Genomic DNA, 23,237 nt, shown 5'->3' on the forward strand with positions numbered 1-23,237 from the left:
ATATTCTGTGCAACCCTTGCCGTCACCTCATGAATATTCTAGACCATCATCAGAATCCTCTACATCCTCTAACATGCAATCGGCTCTCCCGCCGCAAGAGTATGATAAAGCTGGACATGTGCAATTTACAAATGATTCACAAACAAGCAACTACCCTACAGCAGAGACAACTCGCGAGGAATGGAGACCGACGTTACTAGATATGAACTCTGTATCTCTGGTCGACTTAGCTAAATATCATTAAACTTTTCTATTGTTATTTAACGTGTGTAGCGATACTTTTTGCAAAATAAAATATTTATTTCAATTATTGGTAAGTGCTTACCTTAAAGACACCGCCAATCTTTCTTCGGTACTAATCGCTCTTCTAAGCTGATTATTTTGCTTCTGAATGTCATTTTTAATAAGTCCATGCAAATAATTAAATTCTTCTTTGGTCATTCTAAAATACATGTGAAATCGGTCTGGATGTTCATTAAATAATTCGTGGAATAATGGATGAAATTCCTCCACTTCTTCTCTACGCTGATTTATTTGGTGAATTCAATCACTTCGCTGTATACCATCATTAGCTACTATAAAAGCAGCTGCGTTTTCTCTATCTTCTTCCCAGTCTGATGAACTTGACGAAGAAGAATCTCTATTTCGCTTCATCACTACGCTAAGTACAAACATGAACTACAACGTGTCCAACGTGAGCGTACCCAAGTGTGTCTCCTAGCGTAATATCACGCGACGGTTACCTTATCATGATAGCACGTGAGCTCACGTGGCGTGACTATAATGTGTTTCGGCCTTTACTCTAGAAGCCAAAAGTCTCGAACTAACTTTTGACGTCACGCCAATCAGAGGACGTTATCGGCTGCGCGTACATATTTAAATTTCCAAAGCAATTTATATTATATTATTATGTGTTAAGATGTTTATTTGTCTATTTTAGGTAGATAAAATTTTAAACATAAAATCTCTTCAATAAGCCTATAAAGCAAGTGAAAAATTACCCATTGCTGGTCAACAGGAAATAAATTAGCTTTAACTAATTTACGCCTAATCGTCCTCGAACTCACGGATTAAACGCCTATTTCCTCAATTTTACTCTAGTTTCGTTTGATGACAAAATGGAATTTTAAAGTTAATTGGCCTGATTGGAAAGATTTCCTTACTAGCACAACCATTTGTTACACAGAGAATAATGCCTAATAAGTAAAAACAATACTAATTATTAATAAATTCACCATGACAGTATAAATAAAAGAAAAAAGTCATAAGGTATAATTTAGAAATGATTTAAAATTTTCTTAACTGATCTTGAAGACTAACTAACCAATTAGCCTTTTGATAAAAACCGTAGCATAATGTGTTCTTAGGTACGCAGATCACAGATGAAATCGCTGTAGAAGATGATCAAAAAAATTACTCAAAAAATAAAAATATGGAGAATATTCAAGGCTTTTGAAGGAAGAAGTTAAAAATAAAAAGATGGGACAAGGGCTATACACATTGAACGTTAAGAGCTCCAATCGGCCCGTATTCCAAAGAAACCCCAATATATTATAAGGTACTACGAACTAAGGTAAGATAATATTATCTTGCGCATCGTGGGGTAACAGAGTTGAGCATTAATGTAGATCTTTGAAAACAAGTATTACTATAAAATAAGAGCCCACTGCCCTGCCCTGCATGCCTAAGTATCAGGGTATGCGAATGGCCCCAACTAGAGCCCTCGAGATTATCTTGAATGTTTCACCCCTGGACTTGTGGGGCAGTATCCTTGGTGACAGGCTATACAGGAACGTACGTTAATCGCTTTACTTACGTGTATGTTGGCAGAAAATCTCGATTAGAGATCAAAAAAACTTAATTTGATGGGACACCAAAGATTATCATCTATATGTGAAATAAATTCCAGATCTTTTAATGGTGGATAGCTCTACTCTAAACGATAGCAGCAACTAAAACTGATACTAGAAAACCTATATCTAAAACACTCCAAGAAAACAGACAAAATAAAGATAGCTGAATAGAGAGAAAAAACTAATATTAATAAAACGAATCTATAAATTTTCTAAATGAAGAAATCTGTAATCGTCCAAAAGATATTAGAGAAATTACTAAGAATGTATTGCAATTTATATTGAATATTTTTGATATGTATCGTGTGGCAGCGAATTTTCCTCTAGAATTGCTAAATTTCACCCATAAGAACGGCCCCATGAGCATCGTTTCAATATCATAACTTAACAACTGCGTAAAATATGATATTAAAATAAAAACCCAGTTATTTTAATACAAAGTCACAGATTTACAGAATATTATGTAAATTCTGTATTATGAGTATTCTGTAAATATGTGACAAAGTCATAAGATCCAATACCTAGAAAAGCACTGCAAGTACGCAAGTACTGCAATGTGAAAGTTTTGCACTGTTTTTTTTCGATTAAAATACGGGAGTTCTGCATAATTATATTTCCGTGCAGCACGTATTTATCGGACTTTTTGCCGTTCCCCATTTATTTAAAATATCCATGAAACGACGAGGCAATAAAGACCGCATCGCTGGATGCGCCCAAGGCTACACTAAAAAGCGGTGCTTCAGACGCTTCGAGGATTGGAAAAAGTACTGACACAAGTGTATTATATCGGAGGGTGGTTGTTGAAGGGGATAAAATAGATTAATAAATAGATATTTTTTTGGGAAAAATAAAAATTACATTATACTTACTCGGACTGATTTTGTGTGAAGTGATAAAAATAATGAGAGAAATAGAAAAATAAAATTGACAGATGTCAAAAGAAAGAAGCAGTGTATTATGTGCACTTGGAATAAGACGTAATAGGTATAATACATCATACAGTATCATCATTTTTGAAGAATATCGTAAGAATATCGTAAATCCTTCCTATTTTTTTAACTTAGATGAACTACTTCTAAGAAGCTTAAGAAAAAAAAAGCGATGATCTGGTATTCCTAATTAATATTTTCGAGGCTATTCATGGTGCTATGCCAGACATTTGTACTATAATACGCCAATTAATTAAACAGGGTTTTTCAAAGTTGGTTCTTAGGGATTGGGCAGATGTGCAAAATAAAATCATGTTTTCGTCTCCAGCCTCTCTTACTCAATCCTTATCATCACCTCCATGAAGCGTGACTTCATTCAATGGCAATAGGAAGATCTACAGCGGTAACAACAATGAAAAACCCGAAATTATATTAGATTTTAAGCCAATAAATGGAAAACTATATATACATATATATACATGAGACTCAGTAAACAATGGTATATTTTTTACATCTTAGCGCATGCACCAACGGAGAAGAAAGATTAAGAATCAGTCATGCTCAGAATATCAAGACACAAGCAAAGACAAGCAAAAGAAAGCAAACAATAGAACATGTGAACATCTCATCATGAATCCTGAATCAAAATGCAATGACATAGAATGGCTATGGGAGAAAACTACAGAAGCAAAAAACAGCTGATGAGATGTTTGGACAAAAAAAAAGCGAAAAAGATGATATGACGCAGAGTGTCAAAAACAGTTAGAAAAAAAAAAGCACTAAGGAGAAGATGAATATAATTTTAAACAAACGAAAGAATAAAGAAACACGTTGAATATCGGAAAGAAATCAATGAAAAGATGTTATGAACAAAAAAGATAAAAAAAAATATATATATTATAGGTTTTCAACAATCATATGAAAGCAACAAAAAAAAACAAGGATGGAATGCCATAGCTGTGTTCTCGACACTCAGGAAACTCCTTCGGATAACCCGAGTATGTATTTATAATAAATTTTTTATATGACTATTACAAAATAGATGCATTTCGATATAGTTTCTGAGAAAATCAATCAAGCTTCGTAATGTAAAATTGATGCTAGTATTAGAGAGCTTGTGAGATTAGCCGGAATAAAAACTAGGTCTACTAGCAACCCAACGCCTGATACTGCTTTTAGCATATATTGAGCTCCTAAGAAAATCCTTAATATGCATAAAAGACACGAAGAAAAACGAAGTACATATGCATATGCAAGTCTCTGGCAGGAAAAAGATCTTCTTAATACACTAAAATATTTAACATTATATGGGATTTCTAGAGACCATAGACTAATCAAGGTCCGAACCCAATAAAAATGAGTTGTATATGCAGCCGCAGAATATGATTTGTATGCGGAAAGGCTTTCTGTAAGACATTATTAAACCCTGAAGGATAGTTATTAGACTTTGTGATAGAGGATAATTAAAAGAACAACGAAAAAATTATATTGGAGGACTTGCGAAATCCAAGTGCAATCCAAAATCTTCAAAATGACATTTTAGAAAGGGTCGTAAATTACCCAATATTGAGTACTAGAGGTGTAGTAACTCAAGTAAAATCTTCTCGTAGTGAAGTATATAAGACAGTACCATGAGAATATTAGAGTACAAGCATTACAATTAGCCCCCAGTAGTGTTACATTTCACCAGGAGCGTTTAAAAATGAAGAATATTACTGAATAAATTTAATCTATAGACGAGGTGTCAAACCGTAACGATATTGGCGCCAATACCATCTGTTCGCAGTCATTTTGGAATGACACAAGCGAGCGGGTATACCGCACGACGTCTTTGGAGGCACGTGGAAAATCAGCGATCTGCGATCAGCCTGAACCATGGTCAGCCGAGTATATTAGGAGCCGCGTCACCGCTGTGGGGGGGAGATATTTACATCGGACATAAATAGTAGTAAATAAATACGGTGTAAATAAATATTTCTAGTAGTGTAAGTGATCGTGTTTAGTAGCGTAAGTGTGTAAATAAATTAGTTGACGATTTTTGTACATCGAGTGTTTTAATTTACACTTTAACGAACGGATAAAAACCCTACAATACATTTCCATTAAACATTTTGGGCTGGCTCGGTAAATGGCTATTAATTTCTTCCACTTTGCCTGACTAATGAAATTTATTTACATTTTCGTGGACACAATCCTACATAATTATTAAAAGATTTTTTTTTAGACGAGAAATGATTACTTCTTTAATTCTTGACCCTCACACTCGACTTATTTAAAACTGTTGGTGTTTTATAATGTACGAGTATAAATAAATATTGAGTAAAAACTTGAACCAACAGTGAGGAGCAGCCGTGGATACTCCCAGCCAGACATTGTAATTAAATAAATTGAGAAAATTTTGAACGTTTCTTGTAACGATAGAATCAATATTTTTGATTAAATGTGGCTTGAATTTTATTGTGTATCTAACTTGTTTGATGAGTTCTACAATTGTTATAATTCAATCCTCTTTGTATAATGTTAATCCTTTATTGAAATCAATTAAGTAATGCATCCGTACCTGTACTATAGAAAAATCACCTGCCACATTTTGAATTTGAAGGAGCAAAAGGGAATGAAAAAAAGGGAACATTAAAAGTAACGATGCCGAGAATAAATATGCAAATGAAAGACGGTCTTGCTCGAGCGCGACCTTTTTCTGTACACAAAGGGGTAAATGATTCAAGGACTCGTCCCACATTCATGTAAAAAAGGGAATAAATCCCGACAACTAATATGCCACTGAGTTAAAAATCAGCTTTCGTGTTAAGGGTTACTTTTTAAGAAATAAATTTTTACCACTCGACAACCCCCTCCCTGTCTAAAGCCGTTTACGTAAGTGAAGGGGAATCGTTTTTTAAAGAAGTGTGCTTTGGTGGCAAATTGCATAATTATTATTGTTTGCACATGCTTTGTACACGGATGCACGTGTGTATTTTATATTATACTAGATACTTTTACAAATCGATGCCATACAATGGCCAATAAATTTTCGATCAAAGTAAATGGATAAAATGCAACAAGTCTGCTCCAATTTTTAGGATAGAATTCCGTAAATATTATTATAAGTTATATTTTACCATTCGATAATTAAGCTGGAAAAGAGTTCTAATATAAATTATCTCGATTATTAATAAAGTTTATCAAACTTCATCGAAATAATAATCATACGATCAAAATGATTGCAAAAAAGAAACCAAAAACAGTGGCCATGCTGATGGAATTATTTTGATTCTTTTAATTTTTGAAGTATGGTATACCTGATTAAAAATTCAATTCAGGAAAGTTCTAAGTGATAGTTTTAACTCGATACCAGATGTTTACGTTTTTAATCAGAAGAAGTAAATTATACAAAAGTTCCATTCACTGCCTCTTAAGAGATAGTCTTGAAAAAAACTTATTTTTATGCCATAAGGCTAAAATTCAATACTAAAATCAAAATTGCCAAGTCTTATCTTTCAATTACAGCAAAGCCGCTAATTTGAAGTATGGAACAAATCTCATTTATAGATGGCAAGCAAATCTGCTCTCTTTCGCAAATCAATTGAGGTACAAAATAGATAAAAGAGATATCAACGAAAAAAATCCTTTGACAATTAGAGCAGAAGCGCTCATTGTGGCCTTACGTTCATTAGCTAGTACGAAAGTACTAGTAACTGATCAATTTCCTTTAGAAGTGGTGTGATTAATTTTTTTTTTGCGAAGTATTCGTATGTAAAAAAACGTTAAGAGTACTTACAAGCCAGGAAACCTGCTGTGTAGAAGGCGAAATTTTCCTGTAATATTATGTTAATCTTGATTTTTTTACCAATAAGCTGTAAAGAATGCATTATAGTATGTACTGAGAAGAGATCTTTTCGAGAGTATAAATTCCTTTAAAATCCATAACATCTTAGACTATCTTCTTATTTGCACCGGGCTATTATTTAATATTTGAATATAAACAGCTGGGTAGAATACTGGTGAAACCAAATAATAATCTACTGTTCTAACTCCAACAACTAGTAACAACTTCACCTGTAAGAATAAAGAGCAGATAAGGGTTTACTCTGTCTTCACGTTTAGAAGCTATTGAAAGCATAGTAACTGACCAATTTCAAGTTATAAAAGCAAAGGTCATAAAATAGATAGCAGAGATGCCATTAACCTATGGAAATTTTTGTTAAGATTATGTTGTCAAAGAGTGTCTGAGTAAAATCTGTATTGTTGTGACGAATTCATAATGAGTTACTTATTATATTGGGTATTACGTCACTTATAGCAAAAATCAATTTAGAAATTTTGTATTTATATTTTTATTTTTTTTTGTCTATTTTCTTCTTCTTTTCAATTTTTGAGCGTGTGAGATAAAAATTTCTAAATTGATTTTTGCTATAAGTGACGTAATACCCAATATAATAAGTAACTCAAAAAGTGTCTGTTCAAAGTTATTAGCCAATAGCAAGAAAAGTGGGAATTAAAAAGAATTAAGACACAAAAAAGTAAAAAATTGGTCTATATAAGAATAGAAGTAAAAAGGCTATCTCTGGCCTTCAGCCTAAGTTCTGCATGCCAAAGATAGTAGTGATAGTCCATTTCCATCAACTTTATACGTCACTATTGTAAAGCAGTCTAATGCCCTCAAAAAGAGATTCTTTAGGTCAGAAAGTCTTATCAAAGATCTTCCATCTAAGATATTTATACTGAATAGTTTGCCGTTCAAGCTTCAATCATATTACACTGATTAGAAGAGATCAGGTTCTAACTGAGAATCTTGTTACAATTTATCCAAAATTTTAATAAAAGCAAAGTAATTTAGAATATGTAAGTGACAAGAACAATTTAAACAGCATTTACGAGACAGGAAAACTTGCTAAATGCTATGTTTAGGCAACATTCAGAAAATTTAAATACAAGTTATAATAAGTCATGAAATACTGTACTGACCCTTATTTGATTGTTAAAGGTGAAGTCAGACTTTGAGTACAGCAGATGATATATGGTCACAGTCATGAAATAACAGCTATCTCGATTTGATAGGACATCAAAGAATCTCGATGTGAAGATAACACATTAGAAATGATGTCGTATCACATAATTCCTAATTGTCACTTTTATCAATCCTTCAAAATTGCGTTTTCAAGCAAATTCGGGTAGAATGACAGTGACCTTAGGATTCGTAGGTATCTGATCATGTAGGTAGATGGATCTAAACCCGACAAAATGCGGGAGCTGAAATTTTTTGGCAAACATTCAAGACAAGAGATATTTCATCCATTAGGGGATTCTTGCATCAAGAATCTTAAATCATTGCAATACGTGAATGTGCCATAGAAAATAATAAAAAAGTCTACAATCACAAGCAAATCCTAATAAATTGAGACAGGTAACTGGCAACTGGCAAACAAACGACCACTAACTATCATATCGAGGCTCCTCTTTAGTGAAGGGACAGACTGTGATAGTTGAACAGGGGCCACGGGCTTATGAACATTTCTATAAAAAAAATTGCTAAAGACGTTATAACGTTCAGAAGGGGCAAACTGAGAATAAGTATAGAGCTTCGAACGGGACACATAACCTGTCGTTTTTGAAAAGAAACCAGATACTGTTTGATACATAACCGGTGCTTGGGAAGGTTTATGTCGCCAAAGGCAACAATATATTTGCGATGGACATACTACACTCAGAAGAACTAAATACCACAGCAGCAAAAGACCTGTGCTAGCTAATACGGGACAGGGAAGTGTTAATCGATACATAATCAGGTGAGCACAATAAGTCTGTTACAGGCTGAAGTGCATTCGAGAGTGAAAGAGAAAGCCCCAGAAAGGAAAACAAAAAGATAATCTTCTCTTTGTTATTAAACAACTGAATACAAGATGAGTAAAAAACTGGAGGGAATAAAAAATTATGGCCTACCTTGACTTCGTGCTATCTTGATTTAAAGATAACAAATCAACAGGAAAATTAAAGGATAACAAATTCGGGCGGAAGATCTTACTTAGACTATACTAATTTAAGGCAAAATTTAAAAGATCGTTGTATAATATTAATTACGAGTTATAAAAAGTTATAAAATGTATTTTTTTAGGTAAATCGAAAGATGTCACAAAATCAATCAAGCTACAAACTAGATGGAAGATATGCCAGTAGTCCAAGGATACATAAGAAGTATTCTCAAAAAAAGAGCCAGCAAAAGGCAAAATCAAGAAATATGTAAGAGTACAGAAAACTTTATACGGGATGGAAAATCTTGGATACGTATTATACAAAGCCTTAGATGTCAACAAAATGTCGTTAGTAAAAAGCCAAGATCAGACTAAGTTATGAAAATGTTTCTACTGTAGTTGGACTAAATTCTAGAAAATTTTATTGAATGAGCTAAGGCTAAAATAGTTAGATAATTTGCCGCTAGCCAAATAGATACTTAATCAATTTTCCCAAAAATTGAAGCATTGAGCGATTTTCGGAAATTGCTTTCGTGAAGTCTGTGCAAAAGACTATTTTACATTTGGAATAATGTAAGAATATATATACAGAATAAGAATATTTTCAAAAATATTTAACATATCGATAAATCGATTCATACTACAGTAGCAGAGGCAGATTATTTGCAATTAGCAGAATTAACCGTTAGAAAGGAGCTTTAATTCACGTAATCTATAGGTCTTTTCTTCCATCTAATTCTAAAGGAATTTATTTTAATGCATAGCTTCAAAAAAATGCTATTTATGATTAAAACTATGTTAAAAATATATTCAAGTTTCTTATTATTGAATTAGTTTTATACTGATTTTTTGGAATTTTGAAGTGAATAAGACTTAATATTATGAAGATACCACAACAATAAGTAAAGTTAATGGTTTAAAACCTATTCTACCGTGCAATAAACTGATGAGTACTTAACCTATGTTTAGGAATATAAACAAAAATACATCATAGATGTACTTTTTAAATAATATTTCTGTAAAAAAAGTACTTACCGCTTTGTGGTCCAGTAAATGCGATGATAATGGCAATAGTAAAAAGAAGAGCAAAGACGATAGTTGCAATACAGAGAGCTCTGTTATGGCTGCAAGTAGCCACGCCATTATTTTCGTAGAGCGTCTTCTTTTGAGGTTGACCAGTCGGACTATCATTTCCTGCAACACCACCTGTGTCACAGGAGTTATGAATAAGGGGAGATGATTGACAAATGGAGTGTGTGATTTGTGCATGACTTGTACCTGTAAGAAACGCAACATCATCAACATCTTGATCACTCATCACTCTGTGCTGTCGCCGCCAGACTACAGCTTCAACGTGTTCCAGTCCCGTGACGACTGAAACCTTTACAAAAAGATCGCGGTTTGTGTTATGACCCTCCACACTAAACGTTTAACTAAACTCACACGTCTCAATGCAGGCGGTCACAGAACTAAACTCTGTCATGGATTTTACTTTCTACACTTGCCTGCCTAACTAATTTTTTACATTCTAACTCTAAGTGTTATTGAAAATTGAACACGCCAATATTGGTCAGTAAATTATTTTGATATTTAAGATTGTACTATACGTAATATTTTGTCACTAGTAAAGCAACGTTAACTAATGTTCGGATGGGATCGAAGGAAAACTGTAGTCATTTTCACCGCGGCATCGAGATCCTGCGCCCCTTTTCCAAGCATTGCGCACGCCTATATTTCCTCTGCCAGAAAAAACTTCCCTGCTCTATGATTACTTTACATAGACCACGCTTATGCTGTGCAATTTTATTGCGATCGACCCTCGTCAAAGTTGTAACAAGGACGTTTTAAAATGAGAAGTGACCCTGCTTATTAACTATTGATTTCAACATATACTAGTTTGATGATTATTTTCGTCTGAAATTTTAGTAAATATCTTGGCAAATGATGTTGCAAATTCATTAACAGTATTATATGCACATGGATATTTAAAAAACAATTATTTTATTTCTTAATAATATTTCAGTAAGATGGCACTTTTTCAGATGATTTTAAAATACTTCAATTTAGTTACCAACAACTTTGGATTCAAATTGTCCAAGACAGTTGATTAAGATCAGGAAAAATTAAAGCAGAAGAACTTCTATTATCTGAGGATTTATCATCCAATATATTAAGTGAATTCTTTTCGAAATCCTGTTTGGCCCGGGCTATTAATTTTTACTTAACAGTTTTAATCCTACGGTTGAAACCTTTGGTGTGACCCTCAAATCACAAAACAATTTTACCAATAACCAAAATTCTTTATTTTATTTATTAAAATTTCATTTATGGCATTCTATGGATTCTCTTGGAAAAGTAATACCAAAGTACCAACTGCGTTTAATTAAACACTACATTTTAATTAAGATATGTAATGCGAACTTAATAACGGCATTAAGATATCTGTAATTTCTTTTTTTCTTTCCTTACAATTTTTTTAATGTTAAGGTTTCTAGTATCTGGTAAGTAGAACATGTGGTGCCTGCCTGCTCATGATTTTGAAAACATTTGCTTCCTACGTCTGCATGGACGTATTAATATATACTCGCCGGCACAAAATTCCGCCACCCTGAAATATTGGCCAAGTTTGATGTTTTATAATTTTTTAATTTTTTATCAGATTCTCACGATTATGCCATCAGTTTTTAGATACATTTGTTGTGATTTTTTAAAATCATTTTATAAAGTAGCATTTTTTGATTAGGCTATATTATACAGGAGTAAAACAAACTGTTGTTTTTTCTCGTAATTTTAAAAGACCCTGTAGGAAAATTAAGGTAGATAATTCTGTTTACATACTGTTCCTTGTAATCTTTGATGTATTCTATATATTCCAATTTTTGATTCATTCCATTATCTCATTTCTGCTGCGAGCTGCAAATTTTTTTATTAAAACGCTGATTTGAAGCTTATTTTTAGATAATTAATGTCAAGTTTTCGGTTAAAAATTATCGACGTTGGCTAAGGACGCAATTAATGTGACATAAAGTTTGACAGTGTCACTATTATAATTTGTTGTGTGTTAATATGGTATTAACTCCAGCAGACGTGGGTAGAATTGTTGCGTTAATAGAGGACGGCCGTAGCAAAAGTTATGCCGCCCGTACTCTGAGATTTCCGCGGTCTACAGTTCGAGATGCCTGGAATAGGTATTTACAGACGAGAATTTTTACTAGACGACAAGGCTCTGGCAGAAGGAAAATGACCACTGCAGCTGATGATCACTTTGTCTGTCACCATTAGTTCTTTAAGAGATCGAAGATCTACTGCTGTGTATCTAAAAAATGACTTGCGAATACTTCATGGAGTAAGTGTAAGTGATAGAATGATACGTAGAAGATTAGCAGAAGCTGGACTTTATTCACGAAGGCCAGCAAGATGTCCACAATTACTTCCTCGGCATCGACAACACCGACTGAGGTTTGCAAGATCGCATTTTGAGTGGACTCTAGAACAGTGGGCAAACGTACTATTCACAGATGAATCCAGGGTTTGTTTAAGGACGCCGGATGGTCGTGAGCGGGTATACAGACGTAGAAATGAAAGATATGCTAACTGCACCATTTCAGAACAAATCTCATATCGTGGCGGTTCAGTCATGATTTGGGCGGGTATTTCTACCGAAGCACGCACCAATCTTGTATTTATTGAAAATGGAGCTCTAACCGCCCACCGTTACATTGAGGAAATCCTTCAAGAAGTTGTTGTCCCATTTGCTCCATTCATTGGGAACCAATCCAATAGAACATCTTTGGGATCAACTTAAAAGGGCCGTTCGTCGTCGTCCTGTACAACCACAAACCTTGCAAGACTTACGACTAGCGCTGATCGAAGAATATGAGGCTATTCCTCAAGAAAGAATAAGGAACCTTATTCATTCGATGCCGCGAAGACTGCAAGCTGTTATTGCTGCGAGACGAGGAAATACACGCTATTAAAAATTTTTTTTTTAATTAACTTTATGATATACCTAGTGTTTGTTTCTCCTAATAAAAATACGCTTTAAATCAGCGTTTTAATAAAAAATTTGCAGCTCGCAGCAAAAATGAGATAATGGAATGAATCAAAAATCGAAATGTTTAGAATACATCAAAGATTACAAGGAACAGTATGTAAACAGAATTATTATTAAATATTAAACACCTTAATTTTCCTACAGGGTCTTTTGAAATTACGAGAAAAAACAACAGTTTGTTTTACTCCTGTATAATCTGGCCTAATCGAAAAATGCTACTTTACAAAATGATTTTAAAAAATCACAACAAATGTATCTAAAAACTGATGGCAAAATCGTGAGAATCTGATAAAAAATAAAAAATTTATAAAACATCAAACTTGGCCAATATTTCAGGGTGGCGGAATTTTGTGCCGGCGAGTGTAAATTAGTGTATATGGTTATCCAGTGAAAGAAGCGGTTAAAAGCAAGATTTATCAAGTAAGCAATATTTTTATTTAGGTTAGGGCTAAAACAGTATTATGTGAAAGCAAATAAATGGCTGCAATTCTATATGGCCCATTGTACAGCAAAGAAAATACTATGCTAATTTATATAAATATTGTAACTAATTTATTTAGTGAAACAATGAATAAATAAAAAAAATAATGGTTTTAGCCCGATGAAAATATATTCGAAAATTGTTTGTATAATCAGCTATATAATGATCTTGATGTTAAAAATAATGATGATAAAAGTTAGCTTGTGGCTATAAACTCTTAGTGCAAAAATGTGTATAATAAAGTAGACCATTTAATACTCTTGAATTAATTGATTAAATATGACATTTCTAAAGAAGCATATTAACTATATATGTATATTATAGGCAAGTTTACATTTATGTCGGAAAGTAATTGGTCATTGCTATTCTGTAAGTATATCAGCAATTCCTCAAGGTGCTAACTTAAGTCGGTTACTGTTTACTACATTCGCCAAGTTTGTAGATGACTTTAAGGTAAATAAAATAATATACTACTCGGGTTTAATTAACTATGGATGTAGCAAGGGTTGTTGCGTGTTTCATATGCTAAAAAATGTTAAAAAAGTGTTATAAAAACTCACAAAGAAAGTGCAATAATTGAAAAATTTTATATTAGAAAAGAAACATCAGTAATAAAAAGTCATATAGATTTGTGACTAGAAAAATCAAACATTTTAAGAGTAAAACCAACCGAATACCAGCTTTAAAATAGGCAACAGATGCCATAAAGTCCCGTGAGAGTTTGAGCAGGTAACTATTTAAATTGTTAATTGAAAAAAACAGAAGCTGTGAATAACAGAATTCAAAAGCACTAAAATAAGTATTAGTTCGCTGAAAAACATACAAGTGGTAACAGCTTAGGTGTAATCACATATACAATAATAAAAAGTAAAATAATAAATAATAAAAAGGAACTGTGTTCTCTATTTTTGCTTATATTAACTTTTTACTTAATACTTTAGGTAGGCTATTGACATTTTCGCCCTATTACGCAGTGTTATCATCGAAAATGATTTACAGTACAAGTTTCCTTAAATACGATCATCTTATTGATTCTTGAAATCTTACACAAAAACTATACGCCAGTACTTAGTACTAGTACTAGCCAGTACTAGTAGGTTTTGAAAGTGTTTAAACTATTTGGAACACGACTAACGGAGTATTTTACTTGCATATCACTTTATGAACTTACTTACGGAATATCTTACCCTAAATGCTAGAATAGGAAACTCAAGACTGCAAGCTGACTGAAACAGATTTGAATCATTTATTATTTTCTGTGATAGTCACAACAGGAAACTGGATATTTGATCAAATTGATATGGTAGCAAACAAAAACAACAAATTACCAATCGTTTTTATCCACTTTTATTATACCGGATGGTGCGCCAAGCTAGTTATCGGAAATCCCATATAAATTATGATACTTCCAAATATTAGCCCCCGTGTATATTTTACAGAAAAACTGTATTAGACATTTCTAAAAATGTGAGTAAGATAAACCATCATACCAAATTTCATTACTTTTTATTAAGTAATTTTATAAATAAATATAACTACTTAGAAACAACAAACAAACAAAAAAGTATTGACAAAATAATTTTTTAAACTAATACATTATTTTTTCTTAATAAAATGCTCAAACATTTTATTAAGAAAAAACTCTTTCTTTATTTACCGCTAAACAATATCCTAATCGGTTGTAAAATTAGATTCTTACATCACTGAGCTGATATGCAGGTATTTGATTACATGCCGTTCAAGATGCCATCTTTAGCTCTTCTAAATTTTGAAAACGCACATCTTTTCTTTTGCACATCAACACTTTTAATGTGACCCCACATTATAACAAAATTTCATTACTTTTTATAAAGTAATTTTATAAATAAATACAACTACTTAGAAACAACAAACAAACAAAAAAGTATTGACAAAATAATTTTTTAATCTAATACATTATTTTTTCTTAATAAAATGCTCAAACAGTTCTCCATTTACCGCTAAGCAATATCCTAATCGGTTGTAAAATTAGATTCTTACATCACTGAACTGATATGCAGTTATTTGATTACATGCCGTTCAAGTTACCATCTTTAGCTCTTCTAAATTTTGAAAACGCACATCTTTTCTTTTGCACATCAACACTTTTAATGTGACCCCACAGGAAAAAGTCCTTTGGTGAAAGGCTCGGAGATCTGGCTGGCCAATTAATAATGTAATTTAGCCCAATTACGCATTCATTTAATACGTTTTCAAGATATTCCATGACTTGTTGTGAGTTGTGCGCAGGACAGCCATCCATTTGAAACCAAATCTCATTTTCAGATGCAACTTCTTCTAATGCTGGTCCAATTTGATTTTGTAGAAGTTCCAAAAATGCATCTTCTCCCAAATATTTTTCCAAAAAAAAAAAGGTTCAATTATTTTATGACCAAAAATACCCGCGTAAACATTCACCTTTTGAGGGTACTGGGTCCTTGTAAGAACATATAAAATTTTGAACATTTGGCTCATTACGAGTATTTAAAGTAAAGGTGCATTCGTCTGTAAAATAAACATTTCGTAAAAAATCCCTGTGGGTATTCGCCCTTTCTATAACTTCAAAACTGAAATCTGCCCTTCGGATTTCATCGCCCTCCCTTAGTTCCTGATGTTTTTGATATTTAAAGGAATGGTATTTTTATTTTTTTAGTGTGCGTAATACTGTACTATGATCTTTCCTACAACTTCTCCAAGAGTTCTGCTAATTCCTTAATTTTCTTTAACATGAAGTAGCATTTCAAAATCTGAATTATTTTCTCCAGTTTTGCCATTATCTTTGTTTTACTCTGAGCAATGCATTTACTAATTACTGTACCCTTAGTCGCAAAGTTAATAACAATATTCTGCACTATTGTTTTACTTAGAAAATGCCGATCAAATTCACATAAAACATTTCGAAGACTTTCGAAAACTATTCCCATTAGTAGCACTTAATCATAGTTATTTTCTCTTGATGTAATATTTATTCATACTGACCACTAAATAAAAAGATAACAACACTTTGACATAATGTTTTGATAATTTGGCTGGTGATTTCATATTTTAGTTTTTTCAAATAAATTCTAAATTGCTTATTAGAAAGTAATAAAACTTAGTATGATCGCTTATCTTACTCGTCGCTTATACATGGAAGCCATATCATAATTTATATGGGATTTCCTATGGCCAGCTTGGCGATAAACCACTCGGTATATACGGCAATAAAATATAGAAGTAATTAATGTTTTACTCTGTTTTGCTTTTGTCACTGTCTGTACGACGTGACGGCGAAAAAAACTTTTACTGCATTATTCGCAAGCATAAAGCCGCTTGCAGCTCTAGAATGAGCCAATAAAGTGATAATAGTTTTAAAAATAATGCAACATTACCTATTTTCCCATAAGCATTTGATAACGCTATCAGTCTTAAAAACATTACAGTTTTTAGAATTATAAGCTATAAAAGTGCTCGAGTGAAAAGAATATTATTCTATCGTCATTACTGCTGTGAGTTCCAATGAGAAAACATCATCTTCCAGGCTTTAAAAAATTCGTATACTGATGAAACAGAATAAGAGACAAAAAGAATCGGCCGAAGACTAGTGCACTTTTAACATTAGGGTACTCCCGAACGAAATCATAAAGGATACAGAGGCGTTGAAGAAAAAGTAGCAAAACTCGAAAACAAAGATGAGAGCTTATCATTACTTTTTCCACACAAAATATTGACGGTTTGAAACTTTTCCTACATGATCCAAATCGGTATCATCTCTTTTCTTTCCATAGTTAAGCTCTTTTCTCGTAAAGATCCACCAGTTCTATCCCAGAATGCCATTATGTACTCATTTCTAAGAATTATCGCTATCGGAAATGTCCAGCAGCCTTGTAGAAAGCGAATAGAAGACGAATTCTGCCAATGAATGTAGCTAAAGCACTAATGGTTTTAAGATCAACCTCAATCGTCCCGTAAATATCACGGAGTATAAAGCTAATTCTTTCTCCCAAAGAAAAAGCGGCTACATATCGTTTGTGGGGTGCTTAGATCTGATCTCGCTCTTGATCACAGTGACCCCTGTCTGATTACCTTCACTCCTCGTTATAATGCTTCTGGCTGCCTTCTTCCAAATCTTGTTTATAGAGAAGAAAATGGATAGAAAAACCCGTAAGGTTTTAATTTAATAAATAGCCATAAAACCAGAAAAAACAAAAATTATTAGACTGCGCTTTGAAGAAGCTGACAGGAGGGAAACGTTATGGATTTTCAGAGTTACAGAAACATATTTTTTTTAAATAAATTATTATCAAAATATTGTTGATGAGATATTATCGCACTATTTTAATATCAAAAGATGCTGAGCGTAGAGAGTCCTTTCTACCCGAATGGCTTAAACCTCTACTGATATAAATATGAATACTTAAAGTGAAATTAAACTCTGACAATGCAATTTTATTGTTAAAACGGCAGAACATATAATTTTTTAAGTAACATTTTATTGAGCTACTCGACTTCTCTAATTAATGGCCACTTAATATACACACAAGCCAAAAAGTGACTTCAATTTTACAAAAGGCTTACATTTCACTAAGTGCCTTAAACAAGACCACGACCACAAATTAATCCTTGCTTAAGTACCTTTAAACTGCTGTTTAAATAAACCCCTTGGTATCGAGGGTTTCAAAGACATGAAATAAATAGACCAAATTGTTTGCATGTTTCAATAGTAAAATATCGTTTTGTCTTTCTCAAATTGGGGCTTTTGTCGGGCTTCCCTCATCAGGAATTTAAGTTTATTTTAACACATAAATAAAAAATATAATGATAAAAACAAATTTTATCATAGCCCGTTTGACTTTTGTATTTGGTCAAATATTAATGAACAGATTTCTGTCATGGTTTCACTTTGATCATATGAATGACATTGCCGACTTAACAGAAAAAGAAATTGGCTTTTCAGATTAGCGTATTTATTTGTGGACAAAATAGCGTTATTACAATAGAACAATAAAACGTGTTTGCATTAATTATTTGAATCCAGACTGATTTTATTTAACTCGTAGAAGAGCATCTATAAAACTTCATTATTATCACCGAAATGTTACCTCTTGTAGAATACCAGCATGATATTGACATCAAATCTTGTTCAATATCCAGGATCCAATCACGTACCTTTTTTTATTATGGATACACATGTGCAAGAAGTGCTGATATATCGAAAGAGCGGTTAAGATCAAACTATCGTTGTAAACCCGAGATGTCAATGATATCCCTGTTGTGAAAACAAGAACATTGAATATCGATTGTCAATTATGCTTAAGAACATAGCTAATTCAGCTCTTTCAGAGAATCTTACTGATATAAAATTCTATTAGTGGTCAGTACTAATCAATAATCTGTTCCCCTTCATTTAATTATATGGAAAGTAAAAATCCCAGTATATGCTGACGATCTGGTGATCTTATACAAGAAAAATAATGAAGATAAAATCTCTTCAATTATCCAAGATAAAGAGTTCAAACAAAATAACCAATACCTCGCAAAACATTTTAATACATTCAACAAAAGTAGTAATCATTTGCTTAATATCTTGGGGTCACAATAGCATAAAATGCTAAATTAGAAATGGGGTCTTAAGCAAACCATAAAGAGAGAAAAAAACGACACTCTGGGATAAAGCACTGGACCTAGGCAATGAACATAAAACAGCTGTTCAGGGTTTGTACAGAAGTTATAAAACCTATAACAGCCCAGGGCTCTGGCACCGCAATACCTTAATTTAAAATTCTACGTATGCCAGTTTCGGCTACTAGTAGTACTAGCCGTTGAGAAAGCATGCGATGTTATTATTTATAATACATTCTAGAATGGAGGCAATTGAATTCAATGTATTCTGTTAAATTGCATTCCAAATTTTTTATCGACCTTTAGTCGCAAACTTTTTTTGTTTTGTTTATCTGATTACGGAAAGAAGTTAGAATAATCTATAATAATCTTTAACCAGTAGCATTTATATTTTCTGATCCCTTCCAAAGCTCCTAAATCTATAACTAACCTTACAATATTTATACTACGAATTGGTTTAAAATTAGCTATAAACTAGTACGCAGTGCTATACCACCAAAAACAAACCACTAGAAAACAAATGTAAAGGAATGTTACTTTGATGAAATTCTAGGCACATTGGCAACGTCGCTTTACATCGTATAAATCAAATAGTTATGAAAGAAGTTTTATCAGTATTTGACAACCATTAAAATATGGACGATGAAATCAAGCAAAATGTCGTAATTATTAAACAAAAATATGCAACGTTGCCAAGGACCAAATTTACATTTGTCATGGTCTCTCATCCTATAATTTTGAAACAATAACAAACTATATTTAAACAATAATAAATGTTCATAAGAAGTGTTTTTAAAAAGGGTTTATTACAAGGTGTCTCAGCAAAAATGAAATAGACGTTTTAAGTAGGTTGCTGTCTAACCTGCAAGCTTCGATGACGAGGTGACCTAAAATCTTAAATGGAAAGAAAACTCGAGTAATTTTTTTAATTTAAAAAATTATTCTTTTGAAGGTCTTTTGATTCTGAATATACCTATCAAGTAAAGTTACTGATGGAAGAAACCAATACTATCGAATTTCGCACTTCATCTCTTCCTCGAAAAAAATTACGTTGTTCCTCTAACTAGTTATCCTATAATTTGCTAAGTAGTGTAAAGTGAATACTAATCTTAGAAAATCACGTCATAACCAGAAAACAAAAAATGAAAATAACTAATAAACTTCAATCAATATCATCTATAATTAGATTAAAAAGGAATGGCACACAATGGCCATCTTCAGGTACACCAGAAATTACGTGCATAAAGCTAGATAAAAAAATTCGTTATTAACCTTTTGAATACGACCAACACCTATACTGCTCAACGCGATGATTCACCGTATCGAATGCGTAGAAGCAGTCCATATAGATTGCCTCTGCCTAACAGCCTTTCTGCAATACGTCGATACGTCGACAATTAGTAGACTTTCTTCCAGATTAGTAGATTATTTAGGTCAATTGAAGAACTTTCTTTGATTGAGATGCTGAGATGTTTAGAAACATTTCGCATCATATAAAATATCTTGTAATAACAACTAACTTAATAATACAATTGGCATATATGATAATTTGGTATTTTTGCATGGTACCTAGATCGGTCATTAAATAGAAAGGTTATGGAAGAACTCTTTAGAATTTTTTTTTTCTGTCTATGTCTCACAATTAGCAGCCAATTAGGTCGATTATATTGGGTCCCAGAGCACGCAATGGAGAAGAAAGACGAAACGGGAGCGTTTGTAAGACTCGGATTAAGATTTTATTTCGGCATAGAGGAATTTTAGAAAATCCTAATTTAGGTCAGATCTGCTTTATATATCCCAGTTACAGGGCACTGTAGACTTAACCGGCGCCTGCACTTATTGGGAGTGGTGGAAAATCCGCTGAACCCCAATTGTAGAGCGGGGAAGAACACACCTACTACGTAAAAGTGCCAGAGAAGGGCTAGGCTAACCGGAAACATTTTAAAATCTCCATTCCTACCAAAAAAAGGAATTAGGTAATCTTAGCTGGGAGGGTCTGCTCTCTTTTATTAGAAAAACAGGTGGCCTAAAAAGAGTGAATTAATACCTAAAAAAGTGGTCAGGGGTAGCGATCGAAGTTGACGGAAAAATTCTTGGAAGGCGTACTTGCTGGCCACTGGTGTCCTTACCATTAATAATACTACTATGCTAATCCAGACGAAGGCCTACTTGCTGTTCTCCAAATTCACTCGACATTGGAACTAATACAGAGCCCAGAACCAATACGTTACACAGAATTAGAAATAGGGTGCCAGCTAATGTTAATAAACATCTAAAAGAACTTTTAATATTGTATGAAAGTAGACGAGTCTCAATTTAAATATTTAATAAACTAGAATTTAGTCTAACCTTATGAGTAATTTCACTAGTTTTAGTTAGTAAGTTACTTAGATATAAGTATTCCTTGTATATTGTCTCTTTATCAAGTTTGAAACAGTTACTTATTGTGAAATAAGTAACTGTTTCACGCATTTTCCATAATTTTATCCGGTTATCAAAACACAGTTGACGTCAATTTTGTCCTAGATTTAAAAAAAAATGTTGCTTCATACTGAACATGCCTCTCTTCGTTTCCGCTGGGATACCCTGTATGTACTTTACAGAATATTCTCCATATCGTACCATATACAATGTTATCATCTTCTAACCAACGAAAATGTCTTAATGTGATACTAAATAGTAATGTAAATAATATAAAAATTAATACTAAAAACCTACCTTGATATTTAATATTGCCATTCTGATTTTGTCTAAATTTCCCCAAAGGTTCTAGGCGAATAACGTCTTTAGGCGTTGTTGATTGCATATTTCTACCAAAATACTGTCTGATAGTTAACTAGCCATGAGATAACATCTACAGTTAACTAATAGGGTTCTAAGTAAATAGCTATGCTTTCGGTATTTAATGCAGAATGAATATTTTATTAGCCTACATCGAATGTAACTACAAGTCCAGAAAGATAACTTTTAGAAAAAACATGCTATAGGCTCTACCTGTTGGTAATTTTTGTATATGAGCACTTAACACAGTTTTCACACTTTATTATAAATTTTTGCTCACGACTAGAAAATTTAAAACACTTGCTTTCACCCAAACACTGTAACTAAAAATTGCGAGTAGTAAAATGGGGGTTGAATCGTAATAACCTATTGATTTTTCAAAGACGACAAGCGGTCTACCATTAGATTTTATCCCCTTTCAGATAGGCTTGCCTTTGCCATGCCGGCTCCCCACATTTTTCATTTACTAGTTCAGTCTGGTTGGAAAACGTGCTGACTATCGATTCCGCAATTACTGCACATGTGCGCTATGCGCTACAGCAAATATTTATTTTTTATATATAGTATTATATTTTAATTTTCAATTAAAATCTATAAGGATTGTGAAACAATGTTCAGAAAGTCAGCATCCGGAAAATACGGGGATAACTTTAAAAGAGGATATTTTAACAAACATATATAATGAGTTATATATTTTATTGGATATTATGTCAATAATTAAATAAATATCAATTTAGAAAATACTCAAACTCTATTAAGAGCGTAACCGATTCAAAAACAAACTAGCGATATATGCGATTACTTCTGACTATTTTCTCGATCTTTGGTGGCATGGATTAATTCTCTAGTGATTCCTATTACTATCCTTTCTCTATTGTCATGTGCGACGACATCCTCTTTCTGCCTAAATCCCTTTTTCCTTTTACTTTTCCTTCTATAAATAGTTGGAGCAAATGGTACGTTTCGTTGCGTGACACATGTCCCAGGTACGCTGTTTTCCTGCGTTTTTTCGTGCCCAGCAATTCACGTTCTCTTTCTATCATCCTCAAAATTTCCTCCTTGGTTTGTTTTGTGATCCATAGAACTTTCAAGGTTCTTCGATCGATCCACAATTCAAAAGCTTCCAGCCTATTTATTCATTCAATGTCCAGCTTTTCATACGATAGAACAGCAAGGATCATACGTAACATTTTACGAATCTTTTCTAAGATTGAGTTCAAGGTCAGAGTTCGTAAGGATGTTTTGAATTACATAAATGAGATCCTTCACATAAACAAGTCCTCAGGTAATTAAGACTTTTTTACTCGTTCAATGTCTTCACTAACGTATAAGAGTTTCGAATTCTAGAACCCATATAATTTGCGGGAAATTACTAGTAATGTTGTCTTTTTTATGCTGATGTTAAATTGGTCGTGCATTCTAACTATGTCCAGGAGCCTTTGCCCATATTATCTGCCATCAGGACTGTGTCATCTGCACATTCAATATTTGTAAGTAGAAGTCCATTCTTGAATTGGAGTGGCTATAATATAGCGGATTGGGAAGGGCGGG

At 33.0% G+C, this 23,237-nt stretch overlaps 1 protein-coding gene across 6 annotated transcripts in view; it reads right to left on the bottom strand.

The window, feature by feature from the left end:
* LOC126748736 (endoplasmic reticulum aminopeptidase 1-like) overlaps positions 1–21,988 on the bottom strand; it is a 48,608-nt gene extending 26,620 nt beyond the window's left edge. Inside the window, exons 1-3 of one of the 6 annotated variants that reach the window (XM_050458151.1) lie at positions 10,195–10,394; positions 10,030–10,132; positions 9,787–9,945 (exon numbers count right to left, since the gene is read on the bottom strand). In XM_050458151.1, coding sequence (XP_050314108.1) covers positions 9,787–9,945; positions 10,030–10,069 — 199 coding nt within the window. In that variant the 5' untranslated portion in view covers positions 10,070–10,132; positions 10,195–10,394. Of the gene's footprint in view, positions 1–9,786; positions 10,395–21,623 lie in introns of those variants that run through there. The other 5 variants (XM_050458149.1, XM_050458146.1, XM_050458147.1 and 2 more) reach the window with 5 other exon arrangements.
* Positions 21,989–23,237: the final 1,249 nt, after the last annotated feature.

This window comes from Anthonomus grandis, chromosome 22, assembly GCF_022605725.1.
Source record: "Anthonomus grandis grandis chromosome 22, icAntGran1.3, whole genome shotgun sequence".
Taxonomy (NCBI): Eukaryota; Metazoa; Arthropoda; class Insecta; order Coleoptera; family Curculionidae; genus Anthonomus; species Anthonomus grandis.